Source organism: Mus caroli, unplaced genomic scaffold (assembly GCF_978045245.1).
Source record: "Mus caroli unplaced genomic scaffold, Mus_caroli_1 scaffold_12, whole genome shotgun sequence".
Classification (NCBI taxonomy): domain Eukaryota; kingdom Metazoa; phylum Chordata; class Mammalia; order Rodentia; family Muridae; genus Mus; species Mus caroli.
The window spans coordinates 51,642,165-51,661,338 of record NW_028227267.1 but is presented as its reverse complement, the minus strand read 5'-3'; the positions used below and the strand labels follow the sequence as shown (position 1 = coordinate 51,661,338).

Here is a 19,174-nt window from a genome sequence, read left to right as displayed (position 1 = left end):
CAAGTTCACTGCCAGCTGATCTACCTGGTGAGTTCCAGCCCAGCCTGGGCTACAGTGAGGCTGTCTCAAACAAATAAAGACAATAACAAAATTCAAAAACAAAAACAAAAACCCCAACCAAACCAAACCAAACACCCCAAACCAAAAAACCAACAACAAACAGTTCTAGAGATCATAAAACCTTAAGAGTTGCCAGGCGTGGTGGCGCACACCTTTAATCCCAGCACTTGGGAGGCAGAGGCAGGCGGATTTCTGAGTTCGAGGCCAGCCTGGTCTACAAAGTGAGTTCCAGGATAGCCAGGGCTATATAGAGAAACCCTGTCTCGAAAAACAAACAAACCAACCAACCCCCTAAGAGTTCATTTTTTTCTTCTGGGATTAAATTTTTATTGTAAATAGTACTGTTTATATTTTGTTAACAGGATTGTAACGATAATATCAGAGGATGGATATTCTGTGGGGCCTTGAGAATTACTAAGATTTTTCTCTAAAATGGAGCCCTGGACTACAGGTTCTGGATGAACTGTATCTTAGGAGTGGAACTATCCTTGTTATTTTTTTTCTCCCTTCTTTTTTCTTTCTTGTTTTGTTTTTCCTTCCTGACACAGGGTTTCTCTGTGTAGCCCTGGCTATCTTGGAATTCACTCTGTAGACCAGGCTTGGTTTGAACGCAACAAACCTCTGCCTGCCTCTGTCTCCTACCAACTGCCTGGCTCTAGTTAGTTTTTTCTTTTCATTTTTTTAAAAATTTTATTTGTGGCCTGCTGAGATGGTTCAGTGGTTAAAGAGCACCGACTGCTCTTCCGAACATCCTGAGTTCAAATCCCAGCAACCACATGGTGGCTCACAACCATCCGTAAGATCTGATGCCCTCTTCTGGAGTGTCTGAAGACAGCTACAGTCTACTCACATATAATAAAATAAAATAAATAAATCTTTAAAAAAAAAGTTACAGTAAAGCCAGGCGTGGTGGCACATGCCTTTAATCGCAGCACTTGGGAGGCAGAGGCCAGCCTGGTCTACAGAGTGAGTTCCAGGACAGCCAGGGCTACACAGAGAAACCCTGTCTCAAAAAACCAAAAAAGAATTCTCACCTGAGGAATACCAAATGGCAGAAAAGCACCTGAAAAAATGTTCAACATCCTTAATCATCAGGGAAATGCAACTCAAAACAACCCTGAGATTCCACCTCACACCAGTCAGAATGGCTAAGATAAAAAATTCAGGTGACAGCAGATGCTGGTGAGGATGTGGAGAAAGAGGAACACTCCTTCATTGTTGGTGGGATTGCAAGCTGGTACAACCACTCTGGAAATCAGTTTGGCGGTTCCTCAGAAAATTGGACATAATACTACCAGAGGATCCAGCAATACCTCTCCTGGGCATATATCCAGAAGATGTTCTAACCGGTAAGAAGGACACATGTTCCACTATATTCATAGCAGCCTTATTTATAATAGCCAGAAGCTGGAAAGAACCCAGATGTCCCTCAACAGAGGAATGGATACAGAAAATGTGGTACATTTACACAATGGAGTACTACTCAGCTATTAAAAGGAATGAATTTATGAAATTCCTAGGCAAATGGATGGATCTGGAGGGCATCATCCTGAGTGAGGTAACATATTCACAAAGGAACTCATACAATATGTACTCACTGATAAGTGTATATTAGCCCAAAAACTTAGGATACCCAAGATATAAGATACAATTTGTTTTTGTTTTTTTTAAAGATTTATTTATTTATTATATGTAAGTACACTGTAGCTGTCTTCAGACACTCCAGAAGAGGGCGCCAGATCTCGTTACGGATGGTTGTTAGCCACCATGTGGTTGCTGGGATTTGAACTCTGGACCTTTGGAAGAGCAGTCGGGTGCTCTTACCCACTGAGCCATCTCACCAGCCCAAGATACAATTTGTTAAACGCATGAAACTCAAGAAGAACGAAGACCAAAGTGTGGACACTGTGCCCCTTCTTGGAATTGGGAACAAAACACCCATGGAAAGAGTTACAGAGATAAAGTTTGGAGCTGTGAAGAAAGGATGGACCATCTAAAGACTGCCATATCCAGGGATCCATCCCATAATCAGCTTCCAAACGCTGACACCATTGCATACACTAGCAAGATTTTGCTGAAAGGACCCAGATATAGCTGTCTCTTGTGAGACAATGCCGGGGCCTAGCAAACACAGAAGTGGATGCTCACAGTCAGCTATTGGATGGATCACAGGGCCCCCAATGGAGGAGCTAGAGAAAGTACCCAAGGAGCTAAAGGGAACTGCAACCCCATAGGTGGAACATTATTATGAACTAACCAGTACCCCAGAGCTCTTGACTCTAGCTGCATTTGTATCAAAAGATGGCCTAGTCGGCCATCACTGGAAAGAGAGGCCCATTGGACTTGCCAACTTTATATGCCCCAGTACAGGGGAATGCCAGGGCCAAGGGGTGGGGGTGGGTGGGTGGGGGGCTGGGGGGGCAGTGTATTGGGGACTTTTTGGATAGCATTGGAAATGTAATTGAGGAAAATACCTAATTAAAAAAAAACAAACCAAAAAAAATTTATTTGTATTCCATGTGCATTGGTGTTTTGTCTGTATTTATGTCTGTGTGAGGATGTTGGATCCCCTAAAACTGGAGTTACAGACAGTTGCGAGTCGCCATGTGGCTTCTGGGAATTGAACCCGGGTCCTTTGGAAGAGCAGCCATTGCTCTTAACTGCTGAGCCATCTCTCTAGCCCTCTAGTTAGTTTTTTCAAGTTCACACAGCCTAGAATCATCTGAGAGGAGAACCTCAATGGAGGAATCACCTAGATGGGATTGTCCTATGGACGTGACTGTGGGGTACCGTCTCGGTAACTGATCTAGTAGGAGGGCCCAGCTCACTTTGGGCAGCACCATTCCCTGTGCAAGTGATCCTGGGTTCTATAGAAGAGTTAGCTAAATGTAAGCCAGAGAATGTGTCAGTGCTGCTCCTCCATGACTCCTGCCTGACTTCCTCAGTGATGGACTGCCAGTGGGAGTGCAAGCCAGACAAACTCTTTCCCCCTGTAAGCTACTTTGTTACAGTGTTGTTTTAGCTTACTTATGTATATTTTGCCTGTATCTATGTCTGTGCAAAACTTGTGTGCCTGGTGCCCATGGAGACCAGAAAGAGGTTGTTCATCTCTTAGGACAAGAGTTACAAGTGGTTGTGATTTTTGTGTTCGTGCTGAGAATTGAACCCAGATATACTGAAGAGCAGCCTGAACTCCACTGAGTCCTGGGCAGAAGTTGATCGATCACGGTAAAGAAAGGACACTGGGCCAAGGAGCAAAAGGGCAGGCAAGTTGGAAATGTTTTGAGACATATGTGTGTGTGTGTGTGTAAGTTAGAGGACAACTTGCAGGAATTGGTTCTCTCATCAAGTTTCAGAGCTACTGAACTAAGATCAATAGGTTTAGTGGCAAGTGCCTGTACCTGCTGAGTCATCTGACCTGCCCTGGGCTGTTGTTTTTGGGGCTGGATCTGGTATGTGTCTGCCATTCTAGCTACTCAGAGAAAAATGAAACTAGAGGATTAAGTGGGCACAAGCATTGGAGACCAGCCCAGATAACATAGAGTGAGCTCTCCCCGAAACAAGAAAACAACCCCCCCACCACCCAAAGGCCACCCCTTCAAGTGCATACCCAGTTTATTGCCTTAAACAGCATGACATGTGAGGAGAGATCTATATATTGCAGTATGTGAAGGAGACCACTTCATCTGAACTTTGGTTTTCTCTAGGGCTTGGGCTCTCTCCCTTTCTTGAGACAGGGTTTTGTAGCTTATCTTTGGCTACTTTGTGGGTTATTCTTACTTATACCCTTCTCCAACCCCTTTCTTCCACCCTTACAACCCCCTAATACTAGACAGTAGAGGAAAAAATGGATATCAGTGATTGGAAAGGGGCGATGTTATCATTAAGACCCTTCCTGCTGATTAGGGACTTTGAGTTCCTTGGGACAAGTTTTATCTGCTGTGTCAGGTTATCTAACTCTTCTTTTCTTTTCTTTTTTTGCACACGACCACCTAACAAACTGCAACCAATCTCTTTGAAGAACCACCAACCAAGCCGGGCGTGGTGGCACATGCCTTTAATCCCAGCACTCGGGAGGCAGAGGCAGGCGGATTTCTGAGTTTGAGGCCAGCCTGGTCTACGAAGTGAGTGCCAGGACAGCCAGGGCTACACAGAGAAACCCTGTCTCGAAAAACCAAAAAACAAACAAAAAAAAAGAACCACCAACCAATGACCCACCTCTCAGGGTCCAAGCATGTATATATCCTGAAAAGTCTCCAGAATTCCAAATGTCACACAATCGCAGAAACTATCTGCAGCTGGCAAATTCACGCTCCTTCCAGAGTGTGAGGCAGGGCTGGTGAGATGGCTCAGTGGGTAAGAGCACCCGACTGCTCTTCCGAAGGTCCAGAGTTCAAATCCCAGCAACCACATGGTGGCTCACAACCATCTGTAACGAGATCTGGCGCCCTCTTCTGGAGTGTACTTACATATAATAAATAAATCTAAAAAAAAAAAAAAAAAAAAAGAATACAGAGTGTGAGGCAAAGCAAGCACAGGCAGCTACCGCGGTTCGGTTCGTCTGAAGCAGCGCCACAGCCCTACACCTGGGTTCAAAATGAAAACACTTCCATAGTATTTCTGTTTCAGAGAAACTAAAACTCCCCCATTGTCACTACAGGGTTTCTCTGTGTAGCCCTGGCTGACTTGGAATTCACTTTGTAGACCAGGCTGGCCTCGAACTCAGAAATCCGCCTGCCTCTGCCTCCTGAGTGCTGGGATTAAAGGCGTGCGCCACCACGCCTGGCTGTTGGGATTCTTTTATAACACTTGTGTGTGTCTATGGGCGAACAGGGGACAACTTCTGAAAGTCAGTCCCTCCTTCTACCATGTGAGCTCTGGGCATTGAGATCAACTATGAGTATTGTGGCAGGCATCTTCACTGGGTGAGGGGCTGTGAGTGGACTTGGCTGGTGTTGTTGCAGTGCTGTGCATTTGTGGGTCACCCTCTCTGCATACTGGAACAGCTCCAGAGCAGGGCATGGAGGTGATAAGCAGTGCTTGTCATCTACTACATGATGCAGTTTCTGGGCTGGAGAGGAAAGCCTGTTACTCGCCTTACTACGTATTGTGGATCTTTCAAATATTTAGTTACTTATTTAATGTACACAAGTACACTGTTGATCTCTTCAGAAACCATAGAAGAGGGCATCGGATCCCCATTACAGATGGTTGTGAGCCACCTTGTGGTTGCTGGAAATTGAACTTAGGACCTCTGTAAGAGCAGTCAGTGCTCTTAACTGTTGAGCCATCTCTCCAGCCCCTGTAGATTTTTTTTTTTTTTCTGAGTCATCAAAGTATGTTCTCTTATAAAGTAGCACACTCTCTGTTGGAACTTTTTTTTTTTTTCCGAGACAGGGTTTCTCTGTGTAGCCCTGGCTGTCCTGGAACTCACTCTGTAGACCAGACTGGCCTCAAACTCAGAAATCCGCCTGCCTCTGCCTCCCGAGTGCTGGGATTAAAGGCGTGCACCGCCACGCCCGGCCCCTCTGCTGGAACTTGTATTTTCTGGCCTTTCTGAGATGGGCTCTCAGGTAACCGGTCGGTTGAGCCTCACACTGATGACGGTGCTGAGGATGACCTTCAGCTGAGGACCCTTTCATCCTTAGTTCCAAGCAAGAAGATTACAGCACGCACAGCCTCAGCCAGTTTAGACCTGCTTCCCTGAAGTGAGAAGACAACAGACCCCACATAGAAGAAAGGGAAAGTGACACAGGCACAGAGCCAGTTTCCCACAGACAGTTTATTGGGAGAGCCACAGCCAGTGAGAAGGTGAAAGAAGTCCTGCTTTATCCTTTTGTTGAAGCTGCTGGCCACCAGCAATGATAGGATCCAACGGCGAGTAGGGCCACATCTGAGACCCATACCTCTCAGACCAGTCTCTTCACTTCAAAGTCCAAGCATGAGAGCAGACATAGTTCTCACCCCAGGAGGGTGCTGAGGCAAACACCTCCCTGCCCATCCTGTCCACCCTCGAAGACCTCAGAAAGAAAGGTCTCAGTATACTTGGCCCTGATGGCCACCAATCTAACTCTCAGTGTGAAGACCTGGGCAAAGTGTACTGCTAATGGGTCCATTCAGACCTCAAGTGTCTACACTATGAGCCAATATCTAACATCAGAACATGATTAAACACACTCAAGACTCTTGTAGCCAGAAGCTGCACCCCAGGTAATGGATGCCCTGCCAAACTCTGGCTAGAGATCGAAATCCAAGCAGACTGGGTATGAATGCACGAGGAAACCACTTGGCCCAGTTTGGGGGTGGTCAGTCCAGGCTCAGCCTGGGCCCAGACCCTGGGTTTCTGTTTCTCACCCAGTGTCAGCATTTCCTCCACATACTCCCCAGAAGGGGGAAGGGAGGAGGAGGCAGAGAATATGCTGAGAATTCACCCTACACAGAACTGGAGGTCAGATCTACTGAGGTGAGGAAAAGGCCACAGATGGGCAGGGCACTGGAGTAGGGCCACTGGAACAGACTCTGTTCATGTCAGACTCTGGCATGTCATCCTGGAAGTACTCAGCTTGGCGGTACTGCCACAGACGTAGGTTCCCATCCCACTGCAGAGCAGAAAGTGGCACGCAGTCAGGGGGATGCCCCTCCCGGTCCCAGCTCTAGACACATGCCGTCCTCCCACCTCCAACCCCTGCAACCTCACCGAACTGCTGACGATCTTTTCTTCAAAGGGATGCCAACTGACATCACGCACACAGGCCTTGTGATTGGTCAGCTTCTTAACAATGTGGCCGCTTAAGAGGTCATATACTGTGCAGGAAAAAAGCCAGAGTAGACAGGGCTGCTGGAGGAACTTCCAACTGCCCCTCAGTTCCCACGGCAGTGCCACTGACTTGCTTCTCAGGCAGCATCCTACTTGCCCATGGGAGCAAAGGCCACCGCAGAAGATGGTGCTCTGCCTGCTTCCTTCTCTTACTCCTGTCCCCATCTTGGGTGGACAGTATGAACGGAAATGTGGGTATCCCTGGCCCTTAGCTACAATCCCAAGGACTACTGTGACGAAAATGCATGGTGACAATCTCAACACTAGGGAGGTGAAAGCAGGAGAATCAGGAGTTCAAGGCCAGCCCTCAGTATATAGTTCCAAGACCAGCCTGGGTTACATTGTTCCAGTCTCAAATAAAATGAAAAACAGAAATGCACTGGCTTTAAAACTTGTACCAATGTCAGGCCTGATTCATGCCTTTAATCCCAGCACTCAGGAATTAGAGGCAGGTTAATCTCTTAGGCCAGCCTGGTCTACATAGTAAATTCCAGGACAGCCAGGACTACACAGAGAAACCCTGTCTCATAAAAATAAGATAAACACTTTTACCAAGGCATGGAAGGCACCAACAGCCTGGGAAGATGAGAGCACTTGTTCATTGTCTGGCAGGTACCCCTCTGTTTTTCCAACTTGAGTCAGTGTGCACTCTGAGTATATGCACGTATATATGGAAACCATAGGTCAATGGGAACTATCTTTGATCACTTTCTATTGAGAATGAGTCTTCCTTATTTGTTTTGTTTTACTTTGTTTTATTTTTTTTTTTCAAGACAGGGGAGACAGGGTCTTACTATGTAGCCCTGGCTGTCCTGGAACTTCCTCTGTAGACAAGGTTGGCCTCTGAGATCTACCAGCCTCTACCTCCCAAGTGCTGCAATTAAAGGTGTGTGACCACTGCCCAGCTGAGAAAGTCTCAATGAGACTGGCAGCTTGCTGATTTGGCTAGACTGGCTGGCCTACAAGTCCCAGGACCCTCCTGCATCTGCTCCCACCCGGGCCCTGGGGATCTGCTGCATCACCATGCGTGGGGTCTGGGGACCTGAGCTCAGATCTCAGGCTTGCCCTGCAAGTGCTTTATGCCTGACCTGTCTCCTTAGCCTGTTTCTTCCTCGTGCTTTCCTCCTGCTTCAGAGCCTCTATGAAGTCTACTGCGAATGCTGTCTTTTATTCTAGAGGCAGGGCCTTGCTTTATAGTCTTATCTGGCCCAAATTCACAATGTAGTTCAGGCTGGCCTTGAACTCATGGCAACCCTTCACCTCCTAATGCGGAATCACAGGCATGAGTTCCTGTGCCCAGCAACTCAATGCTGCCCTTTGTCACCTGCTTGCCTCTGTGACCTTTCCCTTTTGTCACCTCCCACCTTTCACCTGTGATCCTTTCCCTGGACTGAATAAACACAGAATTAATTATGCTTTTGGTAATCTATTAACTAGAATTCTATATTCCCTTTCTTAATTAAAAGTGCTCACAAACGCTTCCTAGTTCCTTGTTTAAGCCTTCCCTGCTCCAAGCTAAATAAAATTTCATTTGCAGTTGTTATCCAAGTGCTCACTGTGTTATAGATGGAATGCCAGAGAAACATGCCTGCCCCTCTTAAGGCCTGTCCTCACAAAATCCTTACCAACCACTTTGCCAGTAGAGCAGCCACTGTAGATGAACTGCTGGCCGGTGCTGTGGGCTGGGGAGAATCGGCATCGGATCAGAGTGTGAAGCACTCCATGGCCTCTGTAGGTCATCAAGGAGCTGTCACCTGGGAGCTTCAACTTCTTCCAGGCTGGGCAAGGATACATGATGTTGGAGGTGAGCCTTAGATGAGTGAATGTCTGAATTGTCCTGTGCCACTAACTCTTAATGGAGATCACCAAAGACAACTGCTATCCAACTGTACCCGGCTGACTTTCCCCTGTGAGAAAAGTCACCAACATGGCCCTGCTGAGTTGACAATGCCAATGATACTACCAACTCTCCATCTCGGGCCTTAGCTTCACTCTGACCCTTACCGATCTTGGGCACCTGCTGCCAGCGATAGTCCCAGTTTTGCTGTGTGGCAGCCAGTCGTGATGCTTCCATGCCTTCTCGGCTGGAAAAGCGCCTGATATCCCAAAGCTTAATGGTCTGATCTTTGGAGTTGGAGATGAGGTACCGGGCATCACCCTATGAATGAAGAATGGAGAGATGCCCGAGAGCTTGTCAGGCTTCCTGCCTGCCAGTGTAGTTCCTCTGCTCTGGGGTCTTGATTCATCCAGATGAGTTCACCTTTGACGCTCTGCTTTAGATCTCCTTATAGCCAGGCTTTTGCCCAGAGAGTTAGGCTGGAACCCCTGCCCATCCCCTCTACAAGCTGGGAAACCCCATCTGCCCTCCTTTCACTGACCCTGCCTGCTCAGAGAAAAGTCCCTGCCCTCCTGGACAAACTCTGGGCTGACATGTCATGATTCCTAGTCTCTGTGTTTCCAGCAACCCACCCAAGAGTGCCTGTCCAGGGACTCAGGTTTGGACAGGATCCCATTTCCTAGCTGAAACATCATCACTGTTCACCTAAACTCTACAAAACCCCCTTGCTTCAGCCTGGATGTGTGACTTCACTGACCTCCACATGTGAGATTGGTGAACCCACCCAAGAACTGCCTAATAAACCTGCCTTTATCCTACTTTTAATCTGGTCTAATCTGGCCTACATCTGTGTCACCGAGGGAGAAAAAATGCCTAACACAGAGTACCAGATGTGTTCCTCATTGTAACTTGGACGAAATTGTTTTCTACTTTCTTTTGTGATTTCTTTTATGTTTATGGATGTTCTGCCTACATTGGATCTCCTGGAACTGGAGTTACAGATGGTTGTAAGCTGCTGTGTGTGCTGGGAACTGAATCTGAGTCCTCTGGAAGAACAGTAGTGCTCTTAACCACTGAGTCATCTCTCTGCCCCATCCTGTATATGTAAAGCCCTGCCTTGGTCCTTGCAGACTGATGGGTACAGAAGACACTTGTGTTTCTTGGCTTAAACACTTCTCCTAAATTCCAGGTCCTGCACACTCTAAGAAGGAACTTTTGAGTCTCCATACCAGTCCACTGTCTCCCCCTCCTGGACAGCTGGTACCTTAAGAGCCTGGCTATGCAGTCTTGTTTGTTTGCTTACCTTGCTGTCAATAAAGGTGATGCCATCCTGGTGTCCGGCCAGTGCACCCACAGGCTTGGGATCATCCTCCCTCATGGTTCGTCGATCCCACACTTTGCAGATGGCATCGTCTCCCCCAGAGAACAGGATTTGGGAGCTTATGTCAGCAAAGGCCACTGCATTCACATCGTCCTCATGAGACTCGATCTAGAGGAGCAGGAAGCTGAGGGTTTTAGGATTTCTCAAGTCTTAAAAATAGGTCAACGACCAGGAGGAGAAGGCTCTTGTCTCACAAACAATACCTGAAGAGTACGCCTGTTTTGTTCTCGGTCAAAGACATATAGGCAGCCATCATTGGCTCTGTAAGAAATGAGATAAGAGGGTCATAGAGTCAAGACTATTGCTCTGTGTTCTCAGTAGAGTCCTGCTGAGGAACTCAACTAAGGGGTGAGCTCTTGTGTTCTTTCACATATGGAGGAGCAGCAGCTTAGCTTTCAAGGAGGCCTGAGACCTGCCACCTCATGCAGGGAACTGGCGAGCAGAGTGAAGCAACTCCTAATTGACCTTGGAGAAGGCAAGTTGTTTTCCATAGTTGGTAGTGTAGTAGTCGTCTGTGTAACAGCAGAAACTACCTCTGGCAGAACTCTTACCTCACTAATCAAGGTAGACATTTCCCACAATGCTCACCCTCCTAGTACTTCTCGTCCATCTGAGGAGACGGCGATGGAGAAGACAGCAAAGCGACGTTCATCTGGCCTAAAGGGAGCAAAGGAGGAAGGAGCTAGGCTAAGTGGATGCCCTTTCACTTTTTGTCAATCTACCACGCATGTGACAAAGACTATAAAGAAGGGGACACAGAAGCCCACCACCCCATGCTAGCATGCAGATCACCTCTGAGAAGCCAGAAGTAACCCTGTAAACTAGAGCTCACAGGATGGGCAGTGCTCTCAGGAAGCCACACAGAGAAATTGGCAAGCAGTGGACTTGTGCATCTAGGTGGGAGCTCCTGTGCAAGAGGCACTCCTGGAGAAGTCTCTGATAAGTATGACAAGAAAAAGCCAATACCTTAAATCCAGGGCAGTATGTGTGTCTCCTTCCCCATAGATGTTGCAGATATGAACTAAGAGAAGAGAAACAAGAATTCTTCAGGATTGCGGGAAAGAGAATGGAAGTAAAACTAAGGAGGGAGAAGGCAAATGGCAGGGATGCCAGAGCAGCTGGGGAGTGATTTTCTGGACACAGCATGCTAGCTTATCTCAGAAGAGAAGAACACACAGGGGCTGGGTTCTGAGGTCCAAAGCTGAAGACACTGCAGAGGTCTGGTCCACACTCACTGTAATCAGACCAGCTGGAGTACAGGAAGTGGTTTCCATCAGGAGTGAAGGCCACGTCCAGGACACTCCAGCCTACATCCCGAGCCTTGATGCTTTTGAACTTGTGGAAGCGGCCATACCGACAGTCGTACAGTCGGATTGTCTGATCTGCAGAGAGGGTATCAGGCAAAATTATGGACCATTTTCTTTGTAGTCGTCTCCATCAGACCTCTTTGGTTTGATGTTTCTGAGGTCTCCCTCAGTACACCATCTCAAGGCTAAGCGTCTTTAAGCCAGGTTTTGAGATTCCTGGGTCTGAGGCTTTCTAGTCTAGTTGAAAGTATATTTTAGGTTAAGGCAGCTAATAAGACTGGAGTCTAGTACCTTGGCAAGCAGACATGAAGATTTGACCATCTTTGCTGTAGATGCCGCAGAAAGCTTTCTGAGAGTAGGTATCAGTGAAGCTTAGATCATTGGGCAAGAAGCTAGAGAAGGGGAGAGAGAGGGAGGCCAGGGAGTGCTGAGTGAGAGGAACTCAGCAGAATAGAATGCAGCATATCCTTTGGCCTTGTATATAATCCCCTTGTCTGTTCTGTCACCCTTTATACTTCCCTAGTTTGATGACTCTCGCAGCTCCAGCCCCCTTCAAACTAGTCTTGGTATTCTGAGAAACCTTTAACTTGCACCCTTCCAAGTATAGGAGACAAGGTCTAGCTGGCCCCTAGAGTCTCTCCATCAAACCCCGTACTCACTGAGACATCACTCGAGACTGTTCTCCAAGGGAGAAGCTTCCCCGGTGGCAGAGGCCCCGTTCTCTCTAAATGGAAGGGATTGGGGAATATTGCTAGCACAATTGGAGAGCCGCTGTAACCACACCCAGCCCCCTCCTCCGAGGGCAGACAGCCCACAGCAGGGGTGCAGGCTGCTAAGACACTCAAGGTTTCCTTGGAAGCTTACTTCCTTTTTTTCAGGGGCTGGCAGAACTACTGGCCTCAACAAGTCTGCTGCCAGGCTGACTGGAGGCAGAAGAGCCTACCTGGTGTAACATCCGAGGAAAACTCTGCTGCTGCGCAGTCCTCCGAAGTCCCAGCTGTCCCGTGGCCAATCCCACCTGTGTCTTGATCTCATTGTATTCCAGCTCCCCGGTGTCGGGGGTCGCATCCACTGGGAGTACCAAAAAAGTTTCGTTCTAGGGCTTCCAGCCCAGACACGAGATAGTAAAACTGGGCCCACTCGATGTGGTTGGCTCCAAGGATTCCCACATCTCCTGAATTCTCTCCTTTCCATTTAACCTCCTAAGTTTCAGAAGACTGACTCACTTCAATGGTAAAAAGAGCTAGTGAACATCTTCCAACATTAAGATTCGATTGTCAGTTATGCATAGCTTTCATCCTAGCACCTGGGAGGCAGAAGGCGGCAGATCTGGTTTACATTGAGATTTCTAGAACTGCTAGGGATACAGAAAGACCCTGTCTTAGAAACAAAACACAAAGCCAAAAACCTTAGATGGCCTCTCCTCTTACCGGGTGGGTTGTATCGATCTCCAAGGCGACCATCCCAGGCACTGTCATGCTCTTCCTCTGAGTCCGAGAGGGCCTGGATGAGCTGTAAATTTGCTGCACCTCTTCCTTGCACCAGTCTCACTTGGCCTCTGCGGAGAGATCCCCATTATAAAGGAGGGATCCCTTCTCCCATCTAACCAATGGCTATCTGGCTGGAGTCAATGGCTATCTGGCTCGTAGTCAGTTGGTTCTCCTTTTGAAATTGGATTTTAAGTCTCCTACAAGTCATAATAGGGCCAGGCAGTGGTGGCGCACGCCTTTGATCCCAGCGCTTGGGAGGCAGGGGCAGGTGGATCTCTGTGAGTTCAAGGCCAGCCAGGTCTACAGAGTGAGTTCCAGGAGCAGCCAGGGCTACATAGAGAAACCCTGACTCAAAAATAAAACAAACAAACCAACCAACCCCAAACACACAAAAAAGACACAGCAGGAAACCAGCTTGAACTCTTAAGAGTAAGAGCACAGAGTTCTAACAGGTTATGAAGACTGACCTACTAAATTGATTTCTCTCAGGGCTAAATATAATGTTCCCCCAGGGCTAAGGACTGAACCCAGGGGCTCAGTGCATGCTGGGTAAGCTTTTACCACAAAGCTATATCCTGAATTCAAGAGCTAAGAATTAGGAGAACACTTCCACTTTTCCTTCTATACTCCAACAAAGGCACCTTAAGTGAGAGAAGGTATATTCTGGCTCATGGCTCAAGGGCAGAGTCTGTCATGGCGGGGCCATCAAAGTAGCAGGGCCAGGAACAAGTGGTAACACAGCACTCATAATCAGGAAGAAGGCGGGATGAATGGTTGGGTTTAGCTAGCTTTCTCCTTTTTATACAGTCTAGGACCCACATCCATGGAATGGCGCCACCCACGCTCAGTGTGGGTCTTCCTGCTCCAATGAACCCAATCGCCATAATCCCTTCCAGGCCTGCCCAGAGAGGCTAAATAATCCATCTCGCCCAGGTGTGCCATGTCCCCCAGGTGGTTTCAGACTCTGTCCAGCTGACAACAACAACCCTCACAGCCGTCGGTGTAGGAACGCAACACAGAACACAGGGTCTGCAGGGACACTAGGTTCATCTTTTCCCAAGGAATCATAGGCAAGCAAACAAAACGTTCTTAGTTCCTGGTGGTCACCCCCTTGAGGGCATTCTTTTCTTAAGAGCAGGGCTAGCAAGGCCGATGTAAACTTGTTTTTCAAGTAAATCCACATGGCTTCATCTCACATGGCAAGTGACTTAGCACCCCCTTCCCGACTCTCTTCACATCTCCCCTTCCTCCATAATCCCTCTCCCTTCTCTTGTTTTATTTTCTTGGAAAACTGATGACATTTGTGTTGTCACAGCTGAAAAGGCTTCCCCTGAGGAGCTCCTCAACTATGAGAGTTGTAAGAACCATTTTGGGTAGGGAGCCGTGCAGAGAGTATGGACATCCAGTAGGGAAAGGTCGTTCTGTTCAAACACAACCATTGTCCTGGGACAACGCCATTCCCTATCCTCTGCACTTTTCCTGCCTGAAGTTGAGGTCAAGATATTGTGACACTTAGTGTCACAGCAGAGGGTAAGTTACCTGCGGAGGAGATAGGCCAGTACCTGGGCCAGATCCACATCTTCATCCTCTTCTTCCTCTTCCTCACTACGACGCAGGCCAGTCCCTCTTCGGGACAAGCCCTCAGAGGGTTCTAAGGACCCGGATCCGGCGCTGCTGCTGTTCCGAGATCCCATCTTCTGGTTACAGCATCCTTATGTCCTGCGCAGGGGCTGCTCCTGTCTCCAACTTGGGTTTGGTGAAAGCAAAGCCTGCTGTAGAAATACCAGGGTTTCCAGAAACGGGGCAGAAGCTATCTTTAGTGGGGTGACCCCTCCAGGAGACTGAGATTTCCTTCTCTTTAGCTATGACAGCTCCCAGGGTATCGGGAACATAAACCTTTCTCAATCCTGTGAAGCAAAGAAAGCCATATGAAACCTAGGGTGCAACCCTACCGTACTAATCAGAGACCACGAAGAGGAATTTCCCATTTTCCTAACCAAACTCACCTATCAAAGTCCCCGGCCCGGGATGGCTGAATCCCAGATAACCCCTCCGATTGACCAATCAAAACCTCTTGCGGAAGAACGCATTTCACTAGCTTATCTCACACAACCAACCAGAGGCGTTAGAACTCGACTCCCCCCCACACCTCCCTCTACCGACCAATCAGAGCAATTTCTTGAGCGGGCCGGCAGCACCAACAGCCAATGAGGTTAGAAGTCAGCCTAACACCCCCTCCAGTTTAGCTTCACGCCCACGTGGTGCGCCGGGGGTGTGTACAACAGGGGGAGGGAAAATGGAGAAGCACCTCCCCCCGGCGTCTGGCGGTTACCGCCCCCACGCGAGACCACCCACCAGCCAGGAGCTGTCGCAGGACCCGCAGGGGCGAGGCTCTGTTTACAGCGACTATCGCTGCGGCGCCGGCTAACAGCTCCTCAGTCGCGAGCCTCGTCCGTCACGCTTCTGGCTGCCAGGCCTGCTGACGTCACTCGACGCTCCAAGCAGTCCCGCCCCCTCGACCCTCTGATTGGACAGATGAGACCGGTGATTGATAGGTGGGCTGGAGAACTTGCTCAACCCAAGAGGGGCGTTTAGTCGTAGCGGACTGGAATTGGCTGCGACCTGCATTAGGCGTAGCGGAACTAGACGTCAAGTCTGCGAGGTGGTCCCTTAAGGTCGCTTGGCCTCGAGTGGTTTGTTTGTTTTTTTTTTTTTTACTGCGTGCCCAATCGCTCCTATTCCCTCAGCTCCCAGTCACCCCAGTTCAACCGTTTCCCCCTGGCTGTAGCGCTAGCGGCCTGTCGAAAGCAGTCCTCACTGGTGGGACCTGGGCCTCTCCACCCTGCTGTGCACACGCTTACCAGCGGGGGTCTTGTCAGACGACCCCTGGCTTCCTTTCTTGGTCTTTGCAGACGCTCCCTAAGTGCCGCGGCCGTCCCCGAAGCCTTTCCGGTTGCCTTAGTGCGCACGCGCCCCTTGGGTCTGGGCTTTGCCGACAGTCCCTAGGCTTCAGTCGCTCGCCACCTCCCGTTGGTTTATGAGTAACTAGGGTGAGTCCAAGGCCAGCCCTACCTTGTCTGGGATGGTTTCCTAGGCCGGGGCTGAGAGGCGGGCGATGTCGGCCTTGGCCCAGAGGTGGGCCATCGCGAGGACACCTCAGCTCCCGGGGCGAGCATGTGACAGGTCCTGTGTCAGGTCTCCTAGTCTCTAGGCCGGAGACCCCAACATTTTCTCCCGATCCACGCTAACGATGGTTGACCTGCTCATAGGTTGTCACTGCCTTAAAATTCTTAACTGTAAACAAGCGCCCAGCATTTCGTTCTTTGGCTGGTCTCCATTAATTATGTGGACAGGTATTTCAAACGTACACGGAGCTTTCAGGATTCCTAGGTATTTGGGTTATCTGGCCTGGAAAGTCTGTAATAATTTTAGTATTTTTCCTTCCTTATTACTCTTCTAGTTCTTACAAATTCTGTAGATATTTTTAAACTGATTACTTAAGGTTATTTTCACAGTGGCTGTTTTTCCACATTTCAGACTTCTTCCACTCCTTGATCTGCTCAAGTCTACTCTTAAAAGTTTTTCGTTCTTAAGAGCTGACCAATATTTTTCCGTTTTTTTACTACTTCAAATACAGACCTCCCAACCTGATTGTGTTTTTACTTCATTTGAAATTTTTGTCTGCCAATCATCTGTGCCTAGAAGTGCCTTATTTCTACTGGTACACCCTTTCAGAATGTCTAATCTGAGAGATGCTTTATCTTTTTAACCAGTCCTAGCCAGCCCTCGTAGCCCTAAACTGTGACCTAGTGATACTGCTATCTGTAATCAAACTTGGACCTACATAAAAATGTATGTTCTGCTTAACAATCACTGATAATAGTGGAATACTGGAAATAAAAGAAATCCAAATATACAATAAGAGGTTGGTTAAATAAGTTATGGTCAGTTTTGTACAGATATAAAAATACCTGGTAGCCACTGAAATGAATTTTGTAGTGGGTTAGGAATATGTCTCTATGGGAGAGTGCTTGCTTGACATTCAGTATATACTGGGTTCAGTGTATACATTGAACACATACACCAAACAACAACAAAAACCCAATGTTGCTGCAGTTCTTCATAAAATAAAAATAACCAAGTTTGGGCCAGTGAGATAGTGAGATGCTTCAGTAGGTAAGGGTGTTTGCTAGGTAACAGTGCTTACTACTAAGTCTGTTTTTTTGTTTTTGTTTGTTTGTTTGTTTTTTGAGACAGAGTTTCTCTGTGTAGCCCTGGCTGTCCTGGAACTCACTCTGTAGACCAGGCTGGCCTCGAACTCAGAAATCCACCTGCCTCTGCCTCCCCAGTGCTGGGATTAAAGGCGTGCGCCACCACTGCCCTGCTACTATTAAGTCTTATGACTTGAGAGAGAATGGACTCCTACAAATTGTTCTCAGAACTCCTCATGCATACCTCCCTACTCACCCACACCCACCCAAAGAAGTAAATACAAATTTGAAAAATCCAAGCTCATTATGTGATTAAATAACAAAATGGATGATAGCTGAGGTGGAACATGAACAAGACATTATGATTAGGTCCAGAAAAGAGGCCTGTAAAAAATTTTCCTTATTATCTTTATATATGTGTGGATGTATGTGTGTGTAGTGTGTTTGTGTGTTCGGGTGTGTTCTGGTATATGTGAACATGTGTATCAGTTGATGTAGAGGCCTGAAATGGATGTCTGGTGTCTTCCTCAAAAATTTCCAAATTATTTATTTGAGAATTCCATACATATATACAGTGCCTCTTGACCACAGCCACTCCAGCTGCCCCCCCCCTCAAATCCCCCCTCCAAGCCTCCTCCTACTTTCATGTCTTTAAAAAACTTTTACCAACTTATTTTTTGAGACAGGGCTTCTCACTTAGTTTGGAGCTAGCTGATTGGCCATACTGGCTAGCCAGCAAGGAATTCTTCGGCCTGCTTCTTAGCCCTGGCATTTCAGACATGTGACAAGGGCAGTGCTGGCCTTTACAGGCGGGCACTGGGGATGAGAATGCAGGTGCCCCTGCTTGTATTGACAGAGCCACCTTCCCAGCCTCCTCCACCTGTTTTGATGGCAGAGTTGCACTATGGGTTTAAGTAAGATCTGTAAGTGCAAAGAAGAGGAGAAATATCAATAAATTAATAATATGTAGCTGGGCGGTGGTGGCACACGCCTTTAATCCCAGCACTTGGGAGGCAGAGACAGGCGGATTTCTGAGTTCGAGGCCAGCCTGGTCTACAGAGTGAGTTCCAGGACAGCCAGGGCTATACAGAGAAACTGTCTCGACAAACAAAACAAACAACAACAACAACAACAACAAAAAAATATGTATGTAAGAGTCAGGAGGGAGGTGGTAGCACCCCCAGGCCAAAAGGTCATTCCGACATGTGTTGTTGGCCTTTCAGTGCTTGCTAAGTTTGTAAAGTGCTTTGAATTTGAGCAGCTTCTGCTGTCCCGAGTTACACTAAGTCACTCTAACCACAGAGAGGTTTCTCTTCTGTCTACACCCATTTTAAGACCAAGTTGGGTAATGATTAAGTAAATATCAGTTGGTTGACTTCCTGTTTCACCAGGTTTGGCCTGTTTTGTTTGTGTCCTCGAGCAGCTCCACTAGAGGGCGACCTGGTCTTTGGGGGAAAGGCTGGCCAGTTTTCACGTGGGGGATGGTCCTTCTCAGCCTCTCTGGTTGCAAACAGGAGCCTGGTGATTGTAGGAACTCAGTCTTCTGAAGGGACTGATGCCCCCACAAGTGCACACTATAGGAAAGAAGCATTTCCTGTGTAAGATGGAAGGGGAGTAATGTGCTAATTTATCTAGGGACTTTAAAATGTGTTTAGTAGAAAACAGTTGGATAGTGATGAAATATTCTAACACTCTCATGTCCTGGGTCTTTTCTGGGGGAGGGGGCAGCATTTTATGTAGCCTAGGCTGATCTGGAATTCACTATATAGCTGAGGCTAACCCTGACCTCGATGCCTCTCATGTGTGAATGCTGGGAACTACAAGTGTGTACCACCATAACCCAGCTTTATATAGAACTTAGGTTGACTAGGGCTTCATGCATGCTAGGGAAGAGTTCTACCAACTGAGTTACATCCCAAGAATTCCTACATCCTTAAGGATTAGATCTGGGGACATTGGGCAGGACAGGATCGATGGCTCAGTGGTTAAGAGCCCTGGCTGTCCTGGAACTCACTCTGTAGACCAGGCTGGCCTCGACCTTAGAAATCTGCCTGCCTCTGCCTCCCGAGTG

The 19,174-nt window shown here is 47.9% G+C and overlaps 1 protein-coding gene across 8 annotated transcripts; it reads right to left on the bottom strand.

Moving 5' to 3' along the window:
* Window positions 1-5,824: 5,824 nt before the first annotated feature.
* On the bottom strand, window positions 5,825-15,881 carry Dcaf11 (DDB1 and CUL4 associated factor 11). Of its 8 annotated transcripts, none has more exons than XM_021181319.3 (15): window positions 15,754-15,881; window positions 14,432-14,664; window positions 12,833-12,960; window positions 12,346-12,473; window positions 12,062-12,126; window positions 11,694-11,794; window positions 11,331-11,477; window positions 11,062-11,116; window positions 10,684-10,752; window positions 10,299-10,356; window positions 10,018-10,203; window positions 8,882-9,035; window positions 8,503-8,655; window positions 6,758-6,864; window positions 5,825-6,659 (listed from the first exon to the last, which is right to left on the bottom strand). In XM_021181319.3, the coding sequence occupies exons 2-15, from the start codon at window positions 14,584-14,586 to the stop codon at window positions 6,516-6,518; spliced, it is 1,650 nt and encodes a 549-aa protein (XP_021036978.1). In that variant the 5' UTR covers window positions 14,587-14,664; window positions 15,754-15,881; the 3' UTR covers window positions 5,825-6,515. The 8 variants fall into 8 exon arrangements, with proteins under 8 accessions (XP_021036978.1, XP_085684782.1, XP_021036977.1 ...); XM_085828656.1 differs by having other exon boundaries at window positions 14,455-14,664; XM_021181318.3 differs by having other exon boundaries at window positions 14,432-14,799; window positions 15,754-15,876.
* Window positions 15,882-19,174: the final 3,293 nt, after the last annotated feature.